This window comes from Rhagoletis pomonella, unplaced genomic scaffold, assembly GCF_013731165.1.
Source record: "Rhagoletis pomonella isolate Grant_MI unplaced genomic scaffold, Rhpom_1.0 Rhpom_scaffold_00009, whole genome shotgun sequence".
In the NCBI taxonomy this organism is placed as follows: domain Eukaryota; kingdom Metazoa; phylum Arthropoda; class Insecta; order Diptera; family Tephritidae; genus Rhagoletis; species Rhagoletis pomonella.
Window position 1 is genome coordinate 23474244 of NW_023458563.1, and position 13985 is coordinate 23488228.

At 43.1% G+C, this 13985-nt stretch overlaps 1 protein-coding gene across 5 annotated transcripts in view; it reads right to left on the bottom strand.

The window, feature by feature from the left end:
- Positions 1–13985, bottom strand: part of LOC118745645 (putative dual specificity tyrosine-phosphorylation-regulated kinase 3 homolog) — a gene marked incomplete at its 3' end in the record, with an annotated part of 70050 nt that overhangs the window by 14860 nt on the left and 41205 nt on the right. For 2 of the 5 annotated variants that reach the window (XM_036479188.1, XM_036479185.1), the window contains 1 exon segment: positions 1965–4413. In XM_036479188.1, coding sequence (XP_036335081.1) covers positions 1965–3225 — 1261 coding nt within the window. 5 annotated transcript variants of the gene reach the window in all.

Sequence of the window (13985 nt, forward strand, 5' to 3'; positions counted from 1 at the left end):
TCTCGTAATCCATTGTCCATAACCGTACAATATTTAGAACGCATTGACTAGTTGAACCTTCAAAACCAGCTTACCCTTATGTAGTTATCAATTAGTTATCGACACTGCTTTTATTTCGGTTAAGAAAAGTTAATTTTAAAATATCGAAGAAAATGCGGGACAAAGGCAGGACACTTGGAAAAAATCAGTACATTTTGGGGGTTTTCTGTTTTGAAAAACTACGCAGGACAGACCTTTAAATAACAGTACGGTCCTGCAAAAAAACAGAACGGATGGTCACCGTACTTATAATAGTAAAATTTTTAAATTTACCTTGATCTTAATTTTTGCATTTATCTTTACGCATCTTTGTTTTTGTTTTTATTTTTACCTTTGCCTTTATTCTTTTCTTTATCAATAAAATAAAATAGCTTATTTTCGGTGTATCATATTAAGAATGTGCACGCTCTCTTTGTCAATGTTCCGACATGAATGTGTACGTATGAGTCGTTTAAAGAAATACCTAACGCTTTGCTTCCACTTATTACGCCCACTTATATTTTTCAGTCCTACAATAACCCACAAATTAAGACACTTAAAAATAAAAGTCCCTGCCAAAGTGTTTTTGCCCAAGGGAAATTTTAGCAGTTGATAAATAACCCACAACGGAAAACACAAAAAGATCGCACAGAGTTACTTGCTACGGTGGGAAACACTCTTTGCTCCAGAGATGAGTGTTTGTGTCAGTGGCAAACACCATACGAGACACTTGGTGACGGTTATTTTCGATATCTGCCCATGACAGAAAGTGATTTCTCCCACCAGTGGTGAAGTTTCAAATCGTCAAGTGCTCTTCTCACATCTTTCGCTATTCGCATTTGCTAGTTCAGCAGCTCCAGTCGAAAAATGTGGGCGGAATCTATGGGAAAGTATGAAGCGTGCCGCTGCAGCAGTGACCACACTCCGGAACTGCCATTCACAAATATGGAAGACTGTACACTGGTCTGCGGAAGCAAATTCGGATGGTTTATCGGGATGATGGGCAGGTCGTCCGATGCGACGATAGCATGGGTCGCCACGGTATGATATTTATGAGACTGGCCTAAATGTTGCTATGTCAGGCGAGGTGCTGTAACTACGTCACAGGATGGTCTGAGAGTGGCAGAAAGTCTAAGTTTCGAAATACCTCGGAATAGCCAACTAAGTGGTTGTCTAGATTCTAGACATTCATATTACCACTATCAAAGGATTTTTCCAGCGAAAACTGGCACCGCCGGTGTTGTATGAATCGTATGTTTACGTAAAAATTCTAACAGACATTTAACGGACTCAGCACTGGTAATTGAATTATCGGTTTTAATGTCATGATCAATAGTAGTCCTTTCAAAGTTGAGAATATTTATATGATTTAACGCATTTTTAGTGGCTTTGTGGAGAGTGTAACTACTTTGCTCAAACGTGCGCGGATGAGTTATTGGGATTACAATGTTCATTAAACTCTGCTTCACATTCCATATGCGCTGTGAGGAAAAAGTTGTAATTAAGATCCGATTTGACTGAAATTTGCCATTCAGTACTTTTGCCTAGGAAGGAAGAAGCATAAAAATGTCATAGATTAGCGAATTTCCTCGCCCACTACATTAAGGGGATAGCCGAATAAAATAAAATTTGTTTTTTATAAATAAAATTCCACAGACAACAAATGAAGAAACAGCTTCTCAAAAAAAAAAAAATACAATCGCCGTTCGGAGTCGGTGTAAGACTGTAGGTCCTTTCCTTTATGTGAGGCCCATCCCAAATCGGAGGAGAAGCTCGGCCAAACACTAATATATTGTGTAAGCGCCAATTTATTATTATTATTATTATAAAGTAGATACTAATTTTCCATCACAAGATTTCATTCCTGCCCAATAATTTGAGTCTGGTCATGAATGGAATTTGTGTTTTTTTTTTATATCCATAAAATGAATAATTTGAAAACTTACCTGTAAGTGACTTTGATGTGTAACCCTTTTCCAGTTCATTGATCTCTTGGGTGCCTGAGTCATTACTAGTATAATTGGTTAACTGATGTTCATCCAAATGTCTGGGGATATTATCTGTTTGTTGTTGCAGCTGCAAAATATTCAGATTAGCTGTTAACGGTATGGGAACGCGAAGTGCATTGTCGCTACTATCCGAATCCGTTTTAAATTCTTGTTGTATAGCGAGTGAAGTTGAGTGGCTACTTTCACTGTTTATGTCATAGTTCCGTAGAAATTGATTCTGTGGCAGGTTCTTAGTTTTGATAGTAGTTATGAGATCAAAGTTATCCCTTTTTATCTTTACAACAGCATCATCTGTAAAAGTACAAGCTTCTTTTGACCGAGAGTTATTTGGGATAACATCGCCGCTGAAATTGTCGGACATTTTCGCTGTTGAATATTCGAGAACATGATTATCAGCAGTTTTAAAGCCACTTTGATTCGTAATGCTTTTGGTGGTACCTTGAATCGCGGCCGCAGGGGCATCAACTAGTAACGCATGTTGTCTATCATGGCCAATCGTAAAATTATGGTTGCTTGCATTCTGCACACCATCAAGCGTTTGTGCAGACGACAGTTGCTGAGTTTTCTTTTGTGCACCAACCATTGTATTGCCGTTAGTAGTACTGTGAGTTGTGAAGTTGTTATTAGAAATTAGACTTAAACAAGTACGCGAATTATTACTATTGATGCAATTATTGTTCTTTAGTTCTGCAGACCCTTGATTATTTGATTTTAATAGCAAACTATCATCACTATTACCACTTATAATCTTGATTGGCAATGACGATGCTAATCTTAAAGATAAAATATTTGTGCTTGAGCCTAGCTGAGCTTGAATGTTGGTTTCTTCGCTTTTTATTTTATGTGCTGCCTTCGTAGATGTGTTTTTCGAAGTTTGTATTTCCACGATTTTATTATTAGGGTCACGATCTGATGCGAGATAAGATGTGTTAACGCAACCAGACTTCACATTGATAGAAGTCAGGTTTTGTTGCCTCTCATTCGATGTATTCTCGTCTAAAAATTTGCTTTCGGTTTCTGATGATTCCGTGTCTTTAGAGATATTTTTGACATACTTATCATCACTGGAACGGTATAATTTTTCACCATTTTCATTAATACTAGTTATGGGTGCAGCACATATACAGAGAGTTTCGAATTTCGCACAGGCACGCTCATTTATAACTTTGTGCGATGTCTTGTGTTGCGGTATTGGCATTGCTAATAATTCATAACGGTCTAAAGGCTGGTTAAATAAGCTTTTAATTTAAATTGAAGAGACAATCTTATCTCCTCGCTTTCAGTGTTTAGAGGAGTTAAGTGCAGTTTCTGATACGCCTCCTACAAATCATGAATATCTTCTAGTAGGCGCTGGCCCGTTAAAGAAGGTAAATGTGTTTCCACACTAAATGATGTTGAGAAATGTGTTTCATTATAGCCATGTCATGTTTTTACTCTCGAGATAAAAGCGATTACCTAAGCTTGGTATCGAGCAGCACTTGATAAAACAGATAGTTCTTTGGTGTAAATATGTTTTTATACTGCAGGGGCTGGACAAGGAAATAGTTCCATTTAAATTAGGTAAGATTAGTAATCCAAAGCGATTCGAATGTACAAATAGCTGTCCAAAGTAGATATCTTTGCGCGTTATATACGCCGCAGTGTATTGTGCAGGAAAATTTTGGTTTTCTATTATCACTCCGCGCTAGAAAATTGTTTATAAGTTTAACTAACTGCAGATGCTGCTTTCCTCGGCTGTTTTTTTATATAATCTGAAAAGCGTATGTCTTTTATAGCAGTAGGTGGTGGTGGTGTGGTCAATACCAGACGATTTTTGTAAATTCCTTGATGTAATCGTTGCTGTTGTTTGATTGTAAAAATGTGCGTTTATATTGGAGGGATATGATGTACACAGCTTTCTTGTGTGATTGGCGTTGCTTATACTATTATCATCGCGCAATTGCTTTTTCAAATTCTACGATCGTTTTTAAGCAGTATAGGTTTTTGAACTCTATTTCTCCAATAAGCAGTTAGAGCGCAATTTCTTATGAACTAAACATAATAGCGAGATCAGAAATTTCAACGGGCTTCTTCGGTTGTGTCAAGTGTGTGTTAGTATTTTTTCTTGTTCGAATGTGTATCGCTCATGTTTATATTATTGCCTGCTTCTCTGGCGTTATGGTAGATTTAACAGGATTTTTTCTTCTTATTTTATATTTCTTGCCCTTATGTATTTCAGCTCAGCTTATTGATTTCTCATTCGATTAAGGGTATCTGGCTAAATCTGACTGCACTTTGGCTTACTGACTAACACTATTTATCATTTGACTGTAGACAAAGCATTCCAATAGATACTTATGTAAACCAACTTTTCAGATGTTTTGGACTCGCGCGAGAAAATTTTCCACTGGAAGAATAATGTAATTATCATTTTTTTAATTTCTACTCTCGTACCAAGTCTTGTCAATATTTAGTTTGTTCCAATTCTCCAGGGTTTAGTCAGAAACAGTCATATTTAGTCAGGAGCTTTAGAGAGCGACTTTTAGAGTAATTTTTGCTCTCACCAGCCCGAAGTCCGATCGAATTTGTGAACACTGTCAAGCATATTTAGCTGTTCTTCTTTGATTGATAAGTGAACCATTAAATCAATGTTGTGTTTGCTGCCACTCAAATCTTAAATTTATAATTTTGTACGAATTGACGAAAAGGAGTTACATAAATATAAAAAAAAACATATTATGTGTGTACGGGAACGACCTCTGACTAAATCCTGGAGTATCGCAATCAGGGAACCAGAATAATAATAATTATTCATTCCCACGACAGCCGGTTCTACGTACCGGAATGACTCGGGTTTTACCTGACCAAGGGCTGTTGTTTCGGCGATCTAACCCCGTTTAGGCCGGCGAAGTATCTCAGAAGTTGTTTGTCCATAGGGCTACATTTGTTACGCATTCTTCTGCTCAGGGCTGGCATCGAGTCAAATTCAGGGCCAGAAACCTACATCCGCTATGTACGCCAGAGACGACTACACCACAACTCCACCTCAGGCAAGTGCAATGCTTGCGAGGGGTGGAGTCAACTCAGAGTCTGCTCAGGATTACGGACACATCGGCAGTGGACCACGTCGCAGATGGCCCCCTGCTGCTCAAATAGAGCAGTCTCCACTTCTATCCCCAGTCCACCTGAACAGCTCCACACAAACACCACAGCACAACAACATAACAACACAATAGACCACACCGCAACCACGACAGACCACAGAACATACACAAACGCACCACCACCCATACGCCGCCGCCAACAACTCCTGGTTCCTCCTACAATCTGCACGGTATGTCCGACCAGAATATTCCGTAATGTGACATCAGTCAAGTGCAACACCTGCCTTGGCTGGTGCCACTTTAGGGCATGTTCAAGTCTGCGCACCACGCGAGATTGGACGAGGAACTTCGGGGGCCCGTGTTGCTCTCACACCCCGCATTACTACACGTCTCCCGAACCACATGAAGCTCCTTCAATTTACCTGTAAGAGGCTTCAGAGCAAGATCGAGGAGATAACCGTCTCCATGGGAAGGCGTGGTATACTGATAGCTGCGGGCCCAGAGACGAAGTTGCACAGCAATTAAACATTGTTGAATCGTGCCGGGTACAACGTGCACCGTCGAGATCGCGAGCGAGATAATGGTGGTGGCTTAGCGTTCATCACGCACCACACCGTGCAGTATCGTCTTATTGAAGCAGACATCGACCGCAGGGTTACCACCCTAGAATGTCAGGGCATTGCTATCCGGTCAGGCGATGTTGAGCTCGAAATATTTAATGTGTACATACCCTCTGTCACCTACTGCCCGGCAGGATATCACCCTGACATAGGTGCGCTCCTCAGAGGTGAAAACCGTATGGTAGTAGGTGACTTTAATGCACACCGCGATCTTTGGCACTCAAGCCTGTCAAACGATCGTAGGGGAACAGATTTGGCTGAGGAGATAGACGATTCGACATTCTGCACAATGAACGACGACGCACCCACCAGGATTATGGGCAGCTGCTGCAGCTCGCCAGACATTACAATAGTCAGCGCTGGTCTGATAAACAGCGTATCATGGCGACTTATGCTGACTTTGGCATCAGACCATCTTCCGCGGAACACCGGACCTATATTAACTTTTCTAAAGCTGATTGGAAAGGCTTCGCGTAATTTACTGAAAACACCTTCGCTGCGATCCCCACACCAACCGACGTCCTCCTTGGTGAACGCTGCTGCAGCTCGCTTCGTACCGGCAGGATGCATAACGGACCCACGTCCAAATTTCCCTGCTGAAGCGGCTGTTCTAGCCGATGAGCGTGGCAGCCTTCGTCAGGCCGACCACCGTAACAGGGATCTCAACGCGGAGATTCGCCAACTAGTGTACGTGCATAAGCGGAAGAAGTGGGAAGAGCATCTGAAGACCTGTAACTTCACCTCTGGTGTGAGCAAGCTTTGGTCAACCGTGAGGTCACTGTCCAATCCGACGAAGCATGACGACAGGGTCGAAATTTCTTTCGGCGACCATGCTTCGTCGGACCCGGAGCGATGCGCGAGCTATTTTAGCCGGCAGTTAACACTGCATCCTCCGTTGGACAAAGCCAAGCGTCGAGTGACAAGAAGGCTGCACAAACTGCCAACCACTTGTGCCCCCTTGCTTTCACTTGCGGTGAAGTTCAGGTGGCCATCGGGAAGGCGAAAGCCTCCAAGGCCATGGGTACCGACGGAATATGCATGTTGATGCTAAAAAATTTGGGTCCTGTGGGAGTAGCGTACCTAACGGAGGTCCTCAATTTGTCAATGGCTACTCTCATCATCCTAGACATCTGGAAGGTGGGGAGAGTGGTCCCACTGCTCAAACCGGGGAAACCAGCCAACAAAGGAGATTCGGATCGACCGATAACACTCCTTTCCCCGGTAGCGAAGACACTAGAGGCCTTGCTGCTTCCGTATTTCATGAACCACCTGACCCAAGCGAAGCATCAGCATGGTTTCCGTAAAGTGCACAGTGCACAGTAAAGTGCATAAACACTCAGATAACTCGTGGCCTTAACCGTAACCGTCCCTGTGGGAGAACTATTCTAGTAGCGTTGGACCTGTCAAAGGCGTTTGACACTGTCAGACATTCCACGCTACTAGAAGATATAGAGGCTTCCTCTCTCGCACAGAGGCTCAAACGGTGGTCGGCAAATTATCTGAGTGGTCGACACTCGTCGGTAATGTTTAGAGACAAATCGAGCAAACTCAGAAAAATAAAACAGGGGGTTCCACAGGGTGGTGTCCTTTCCCCGCTACTGTTTAACTTTTATATTTCAAAGCTCCTTCAACCACCAGAGGGAGTCTCGATTGTCTCTTACGCCGAATATTGCTCGATCATGGCGACTGGGAATGGAATTGATGGCTTGTATTCGAAAGTAAACGGGTATGTCTCCGAGCTTTCTCACTTCTTCACTGCAAAGTGCCTAGCCCTCTCCCCTACGAAATCCTCTGCGACCTTGTTCACCACCTGGACGAAGGAGGTCAGGCTACCGCTGGGACTTCACGTCGATGATACACCAATTCCGACGGTGAATAACCCCAAAATACTCGCAGTAACATTCCATAGTCTGCTCTTCTTCTCTGCGCACGCAACCGCTATTGTCAATAAAGTATAGAGCCGCAACAAGCTCCTCAAGTCGCTAGCCGGCAGTACTTGGGGCAAAGACAAAAGAAACGTTGCTGGCAACATACAAGGCAATAGTCCGGCCGGTTTTAAATTACGCAGCACCAGTGTGGTCGCCGGGGACTAGTAGAACGCAGTGGATGAAGCTACAGACGACTCAAAGCACTGCACTCAGGACAGCGACTGGATGCCTTCTGATGGCGCCAGAGCGCCACCTGCATGACGAGGCGAAAATGCTCCCAGTCAAGGAGCATAACACAATGCTCTGCAAGCAGTTTCTGGTTGAGAGCCACAGACGTGGTCATCCAAATAGACAGCTTCTTGCAGAGGAGCCCTCGCCTAGGCACGTCAGGAGGCATCTCTACGAACTGACGGACGAAGTCCAGAGGTTCATTAAGCAACCTCTTGACCCGTCAGCATATCGACAGGCCCTGACGGGCATTCAAAGGGAGGTAGTCTCGAGTTATGTAGACTCCAGACCTGTGAATGACGTTCTAGGCACACAACCACCGGACATTGACGAGACGGAGCTTCATCTGCCTCGGGAGACAAGAACCACAATAGCCCCCCAACTTCGCTCTGGCTACTGCAACAGGTTAAACTCATACCTGAGCAGACTAAACGCGGATATGCCAAATGAGTGTCCGGCATGCGGAGAGACCCCTCACTACTCGAAACATCTCCTCGCATGCCCGGAAAAGTGACAACCCTAACGCCTTTGTCCCTGTGGACCGACCCTATTGAGGCTGCACGCTTATTATGCCGCCGTTAGCGGAACTTGACGACAACGACTGAGATATTAACCGATCTGGGCGGGGTTGTTGTAGCCGCTACGACAACAACAACAAAAATAATAATTATTTGATGGCGGAGTTTTAAAAAAGTCATTAAAATTTTCGTAAGAATTATAAAAACCTTTTGGTAATAATTATGTGAGAAATTTTTTTTAGGTCATCGATAACTATTATTTTAATACTGATATAATAGAAGTCTTTTCATAATAATTACCACCGAGATAAATATTTTTAAGTCTTCAAAGACTTTTATTTTGAGACTTATATTATAAAAGTCTTGTCATAATTATCATTCAGATAATTATTTTTAGGTCTTCAAAGACTTTTGCTTCGAGACTTATATTATCAAAGTCGTTTGATAATAGTTATGAGTGCGAAAAAATTGTGTATATAGTCCCGAACGGGTCCCAAACCAAGCCCGAACTGCCCAACTAGGCCCGAACTGGGCCCCAACTAATCCTGAAATGCACCTGAACAAGTCCCGTCTTTTCAGATTTAAAAATTTTTTTCGTGCTCGCGCGTCTTAAGATAAAAGTCTTTAAAGACTTAAAAATATTTATCTCTTTGATAATTATTATGAAAGGACTTTTATAATATAAGTCTTTGAATAATAATTATAGATGACTCGAAAAGTATTCAGCCCTATTCTGCATTTCGATTACGTTCCCGCATTCCGCTCCGCTGGAATCGAACTTGGGTATTCTGCGTTACAATCGAAACGAAAGAAGAAGAGGAAGAGAGAAAACATCTTTCGAAATCAGCTGTTTGCCTAGGAATGTGTGAAATCGAAACATAACAAAGAAATATTTGCCACCAAACTATAGCAGCATATGAAGTTAGTTTGTAAATATTTTAAAATAACTAAATATACCTAGCATCGCTGTAATTTAAAAATAAAATTTAAGTGGATACATAATTACAAACGTTGTTTTAGCACTCCACAACATTTGCATTTACTACAGAGTGGAAGATTTGAACGCAAATGAATCCCATTTTGAAAGCCGTCAGGAGGAGGGGAAGAACAAAGCTTATCTTTCCATAGCAAATCGAATTCGAGACAACATACGCACCTCTTTATAAAGAGTTAGTAAAAACGAGTGCAATAATAAAAGCATCTTTTTTATGTAACTTCACATTTTATGTATATATGTATCTATGTGCATACATCTATTAATTTTATATAAAAAGAATAAATTGTATTCAGTGCATTTCACAGTCTGATTTATAGATAATGTAAACAAAAACGCCTAGACTTCCACTTTGAAAACGTCGCGCATTATCCCTTTTGGTTGCCATTATTTGAGCCAATTTTTCGTATTGCCTGTATTACCGCTCGCGAAAACACAGTAATCGAGAAAATTCATTTATGATGACTTTTACAATCATGCACAGTATATTTTACTTAAATTTTTTTATAAAATTTTATTATTTAAACCCACGAAGATAACAATTGAAACGTTCTCCGTCAACAAATTTGCAACTTAGAAAAACGGAACTACGATCGAAATGTAGAATAGGTATAATCGTAAATTTCGAAGATTGGTCGAAAGGAAACGGAACGCAGAATACCAAAGTTGCCAAACGGAGAAAATTTCGATTCAATTCGAAATGCAGAATAGGGCTGATTATTTTATCTTATAGTAGTTATGTCTCTGATCGCAACTGATTAATCATATTGGCCGTTTCCGATTTGCCTGCGCATAACCAGTGGTGAATCGAACAGCATTTAAAAATTAATTTTTTTATTTATTAATGTAAACGCGAAAAGATTGATGTTTTGCTCTTAACACTAAAATTATATTAAATAAAAATGACAGCGCGACCCTGTACGATGGTGACAATTCTCGGAATACAGAAATGTCGAGAATGCAATTAAAGACACTGCGCGTGTCCCATGACAGCCGGTTCTACGTCACGGAATGACAGGGGTTTTACCCGACCAAGGGCTGTCGTTTCGGCGATCTAACCCTGTTTTGGTCCGTGAAATCCCTTAAGCGGTGTTCGTCCATGGGTAAACATCTGACCCGCACTCTTCTACTCAGGGCTGGCATCGGGTCAAACCCTGGACCAGAAACCCACCCCAGCTGCGTATGCAGACCATTACATCCAAACTCCACCACAGTCAGGTGCAGTTCCCGTAACTCTCCGGCAGTGAACCACGACATTCGTGGTCCCAAGCGGCAGAGTTCACCTGAGCAACACAACACAAACTCCACCACCACCCAACATAACACAGCCAAAGGTAAACACACCACAGACACAACCTCACCCGGCCACCTACACGCCGACGCCAACAACTACTAGTTTCTCCAACAATCTGCTCGGTATGTCGGTACAGGATATAACGTAACGTGACATCAGTCAACTGCAATTTCTGCCTTGTCTGGTGCCGCCTTAGGGCTGGTTCATGACGAGCAGCTACATGGGCCCTTGATGTGCTGCTGAGTCGCAAATTCCTTCTGCGATGCCCCCACTACCACCACAAGGCAGCACCCCCTACAGCAGCACGCACAACAAATGGCCGGCCGTTCCCACGACAGTCGGATCTACGTAACCGGAACGACCCAGATAGATATATATCTGGCCAAGGACTGCCACCACTCCAGCAAAACTCCCCAAAATCTCTTTGGGGAATTTGTATGCTGTTACAACAACAACAACAAATGGCCGGCAGGCAACACCACAACTCTCTAGCACCCCACATTGCAATCAGTCCTTGTTGCGGCTTTGTGCTTTATTGACAATTACGGTTGTATGCTCCAAGAGGGAAAGCAGACTGTCAAAGGCTACTCCGAGAATTTTCGGGTTATTCACCGACGGGAATCGACATGAATACCCAGCTGCAGTCTGACCTCCTTCGCCCAGGTGGTGAAGTCACCAATTCCATTCCCAGACGTAATTATCGAGCAATCTTCAGCATAGGAGACAATCGAGACTACCTCTGGTGGTTAAGGGAGCTTAGCAAAATAAAGACTAAACAGTATTGGGGAAAGGCCACCTCCGTTTCGGACCTCTGTTTGATTCTCCTGGGTTTGATCGATTTGTCCCTAAAAATTACTGACGATCGTCGACCACTCACTAGCAGGTCCAACGCTACTAGAAATGTTCTCTCACAGGGGCAGTTTCTGTTAAGGCCACGAGTTATCTGGTTGTTTCTGGCGATAAGTGCTGTTGTTGTGCTGTGCACTTTACGAAACCCATGCTGCCTCGTTGGGGTCAGGTGGTTTGTGTAGTGCGGGAGTTGAAGGGCCTCTAGTGTCTTCGCTACAGGGGAAAGAAAGTTATCGGACGATATGCAGTTATATTTGCACGGTTATACTCAATCCCGACTCTTGCGTCGTCGTTATTGTTGTTGTTGTTGTAGCGGCTACAACAACCCTGCCCAGATCGTTTTGTCCCTCAATCGTTGTCGTCAAGCTCTACTAACGGCATCCCAAGGAAGCGTTCAGCCTCGAGGGGTCTGTAAATAAGGCCAGGGGCATTAGCGTGGTGGGATTTAGCGGGCATGCGAAGAGATGCTGTGAGACATGGGGCGACTCTCCGCATGCCAGACACTCATCTGGCACATCTGCGTCCTACTAATCCCCGGCGACCACACGGGCGCTGCATAGTTCAGAAGCTGCCGGCCAACGGCCTTGTACGTTGCCAGTAACGTTTCTTGGTCTGTTTGATGACCTCTTTGCGGCTTTGCACTCTGTTGACAATTGTGCTTGTATGCACTGAGAAGGAGAGCAGACTGTCGAAGGTTACTCCCAGGATCTGCGGGTTCTTCACCGTCGGAATTGGTCCGTCATCGACGTGAATTCCCAGTTGTAGTCTGACCTCCTTTGAGAGACTCCGTCGCCGAGTACTGTTGTTGATGTAGCGATACAACAACCCCGCCCAGATCGGCTAGTATTTCAGTCGTTGTCGTCAAGCTCAACTAACGGAAGACCCAAGAAGCGTGCAGCCTCTACTGGGTCTGTCCCCAGGGACAGAGGCGTTAACTGTGCGGGTTTTGTTGGCATGCAAACATATGTTTCGAGTCGTGGGGTGTCTCTCCGCATGCCGAACATTCATTGGGAACATCTGCATCTAGACTGTTCAGGTATGCGTTCAACCTGCTGCAGTAGCTAGAGCGAAGTTGGGATATTGTGGCCCGAGTCTCCCCAGGCAGACGAAGCTTCGTCTCGGTCTTGTCAGGTGGTTGTGTGCCCAGAACGGCATTCACAGGTCTGGAGTCTACGTAACTTGAGACTAACTCCCTGTGAATGCCGCTCGGGGCGTGTCGATATGCTGTCGGGTCCAGAGGTTGCTATATGAACCTCTGGACTTCGTCCGTCAGTTCGTATAGATGCTTTCTGACATGCCGGCGAGGGCTCCTCTGCAAGCAAGTGTCTGTTCGGGTGTCCACGTCTGTGGCTCCCTACTAAGAATTGCTTGCAGAGCATTGTGTTGTGCTCCCTTATGGGGAGCATTTGCGCCTCGTCATTCAGATGATATTTTGGCGACATCAGATGACATCCGGTCGCTTTTCGGAGTGCTCTGTTCTGAGTTGTCTGCAGTTTCATCCACTGCGTCCTACTGGTCCCCGGCGACTACACTGGTACTGCGTAATTTAGAACCGGGCAGGCAACTGCTTTGTATGTTGCCGGCAACGTTACTTTGTCCTTCCCAGGTACTGCCGGCTAGCGACTTGTACTCTCTGTACACTGTTGCCAATTGTGGTTGTAGGCACAGAGAAGGAAAGAAGACTGTGGCCCTTATTATGAGTTGCATTTGATTTGCAATCTTGGCTGGCTATCGAAGTTGCAAAGTGAAAAACGTATTAAGAGCTATGCAAGCGTGTCGAAATTTTCTTTGAGTATCGAATTTTCTGTTAGAAAAATTTATGATTTTGCATCTGTTTTCTTACTTTTTGACGGGTAGACACTTATTTTAAACAATTTTAACTAATTTCATGCAGCTCTAACGTCGTAAATACTAGACACAAGCTCGAAAGGCTGGTTTTACTTATGAAAGAACATCCCAATACTCTGTTGGCACGATCTCTGAGAACAAAATCATAGAGCTGTTTAGTTTTTAATATATTTTAAATAGATTTGGATCACAAAATTTTTTAAATATATGGTATGTCAAAATATATTCGAAAGACTACACTTGAACTCTCTTAAACGTTTTCTGCTCCTGGCCAGTTTTCGAAGCGCTCATCCTCTGACGAATCGTTGAACCATAACTCGCTTGTACTAACTTTAAGCACTTATAAACTCGCTTTCTTTTTTATTTCATTTTAATTTGCACAAATTTACATATGTACATATGTATAAGCTCACTTTTTAGTTAGCTCGATATGTAAACAAAGCTTCTCAACGGTGAGAAATATACTATTGCGAACAACATACACGAGCGAAATTGATAATAGCGCTATTCTTCATCGAATGAGCACCATAATACCAAATTAAAATTCGTTCGATCAGGTCTTTGAACCACAGTCGAAGATCGAATGCAACTCACAA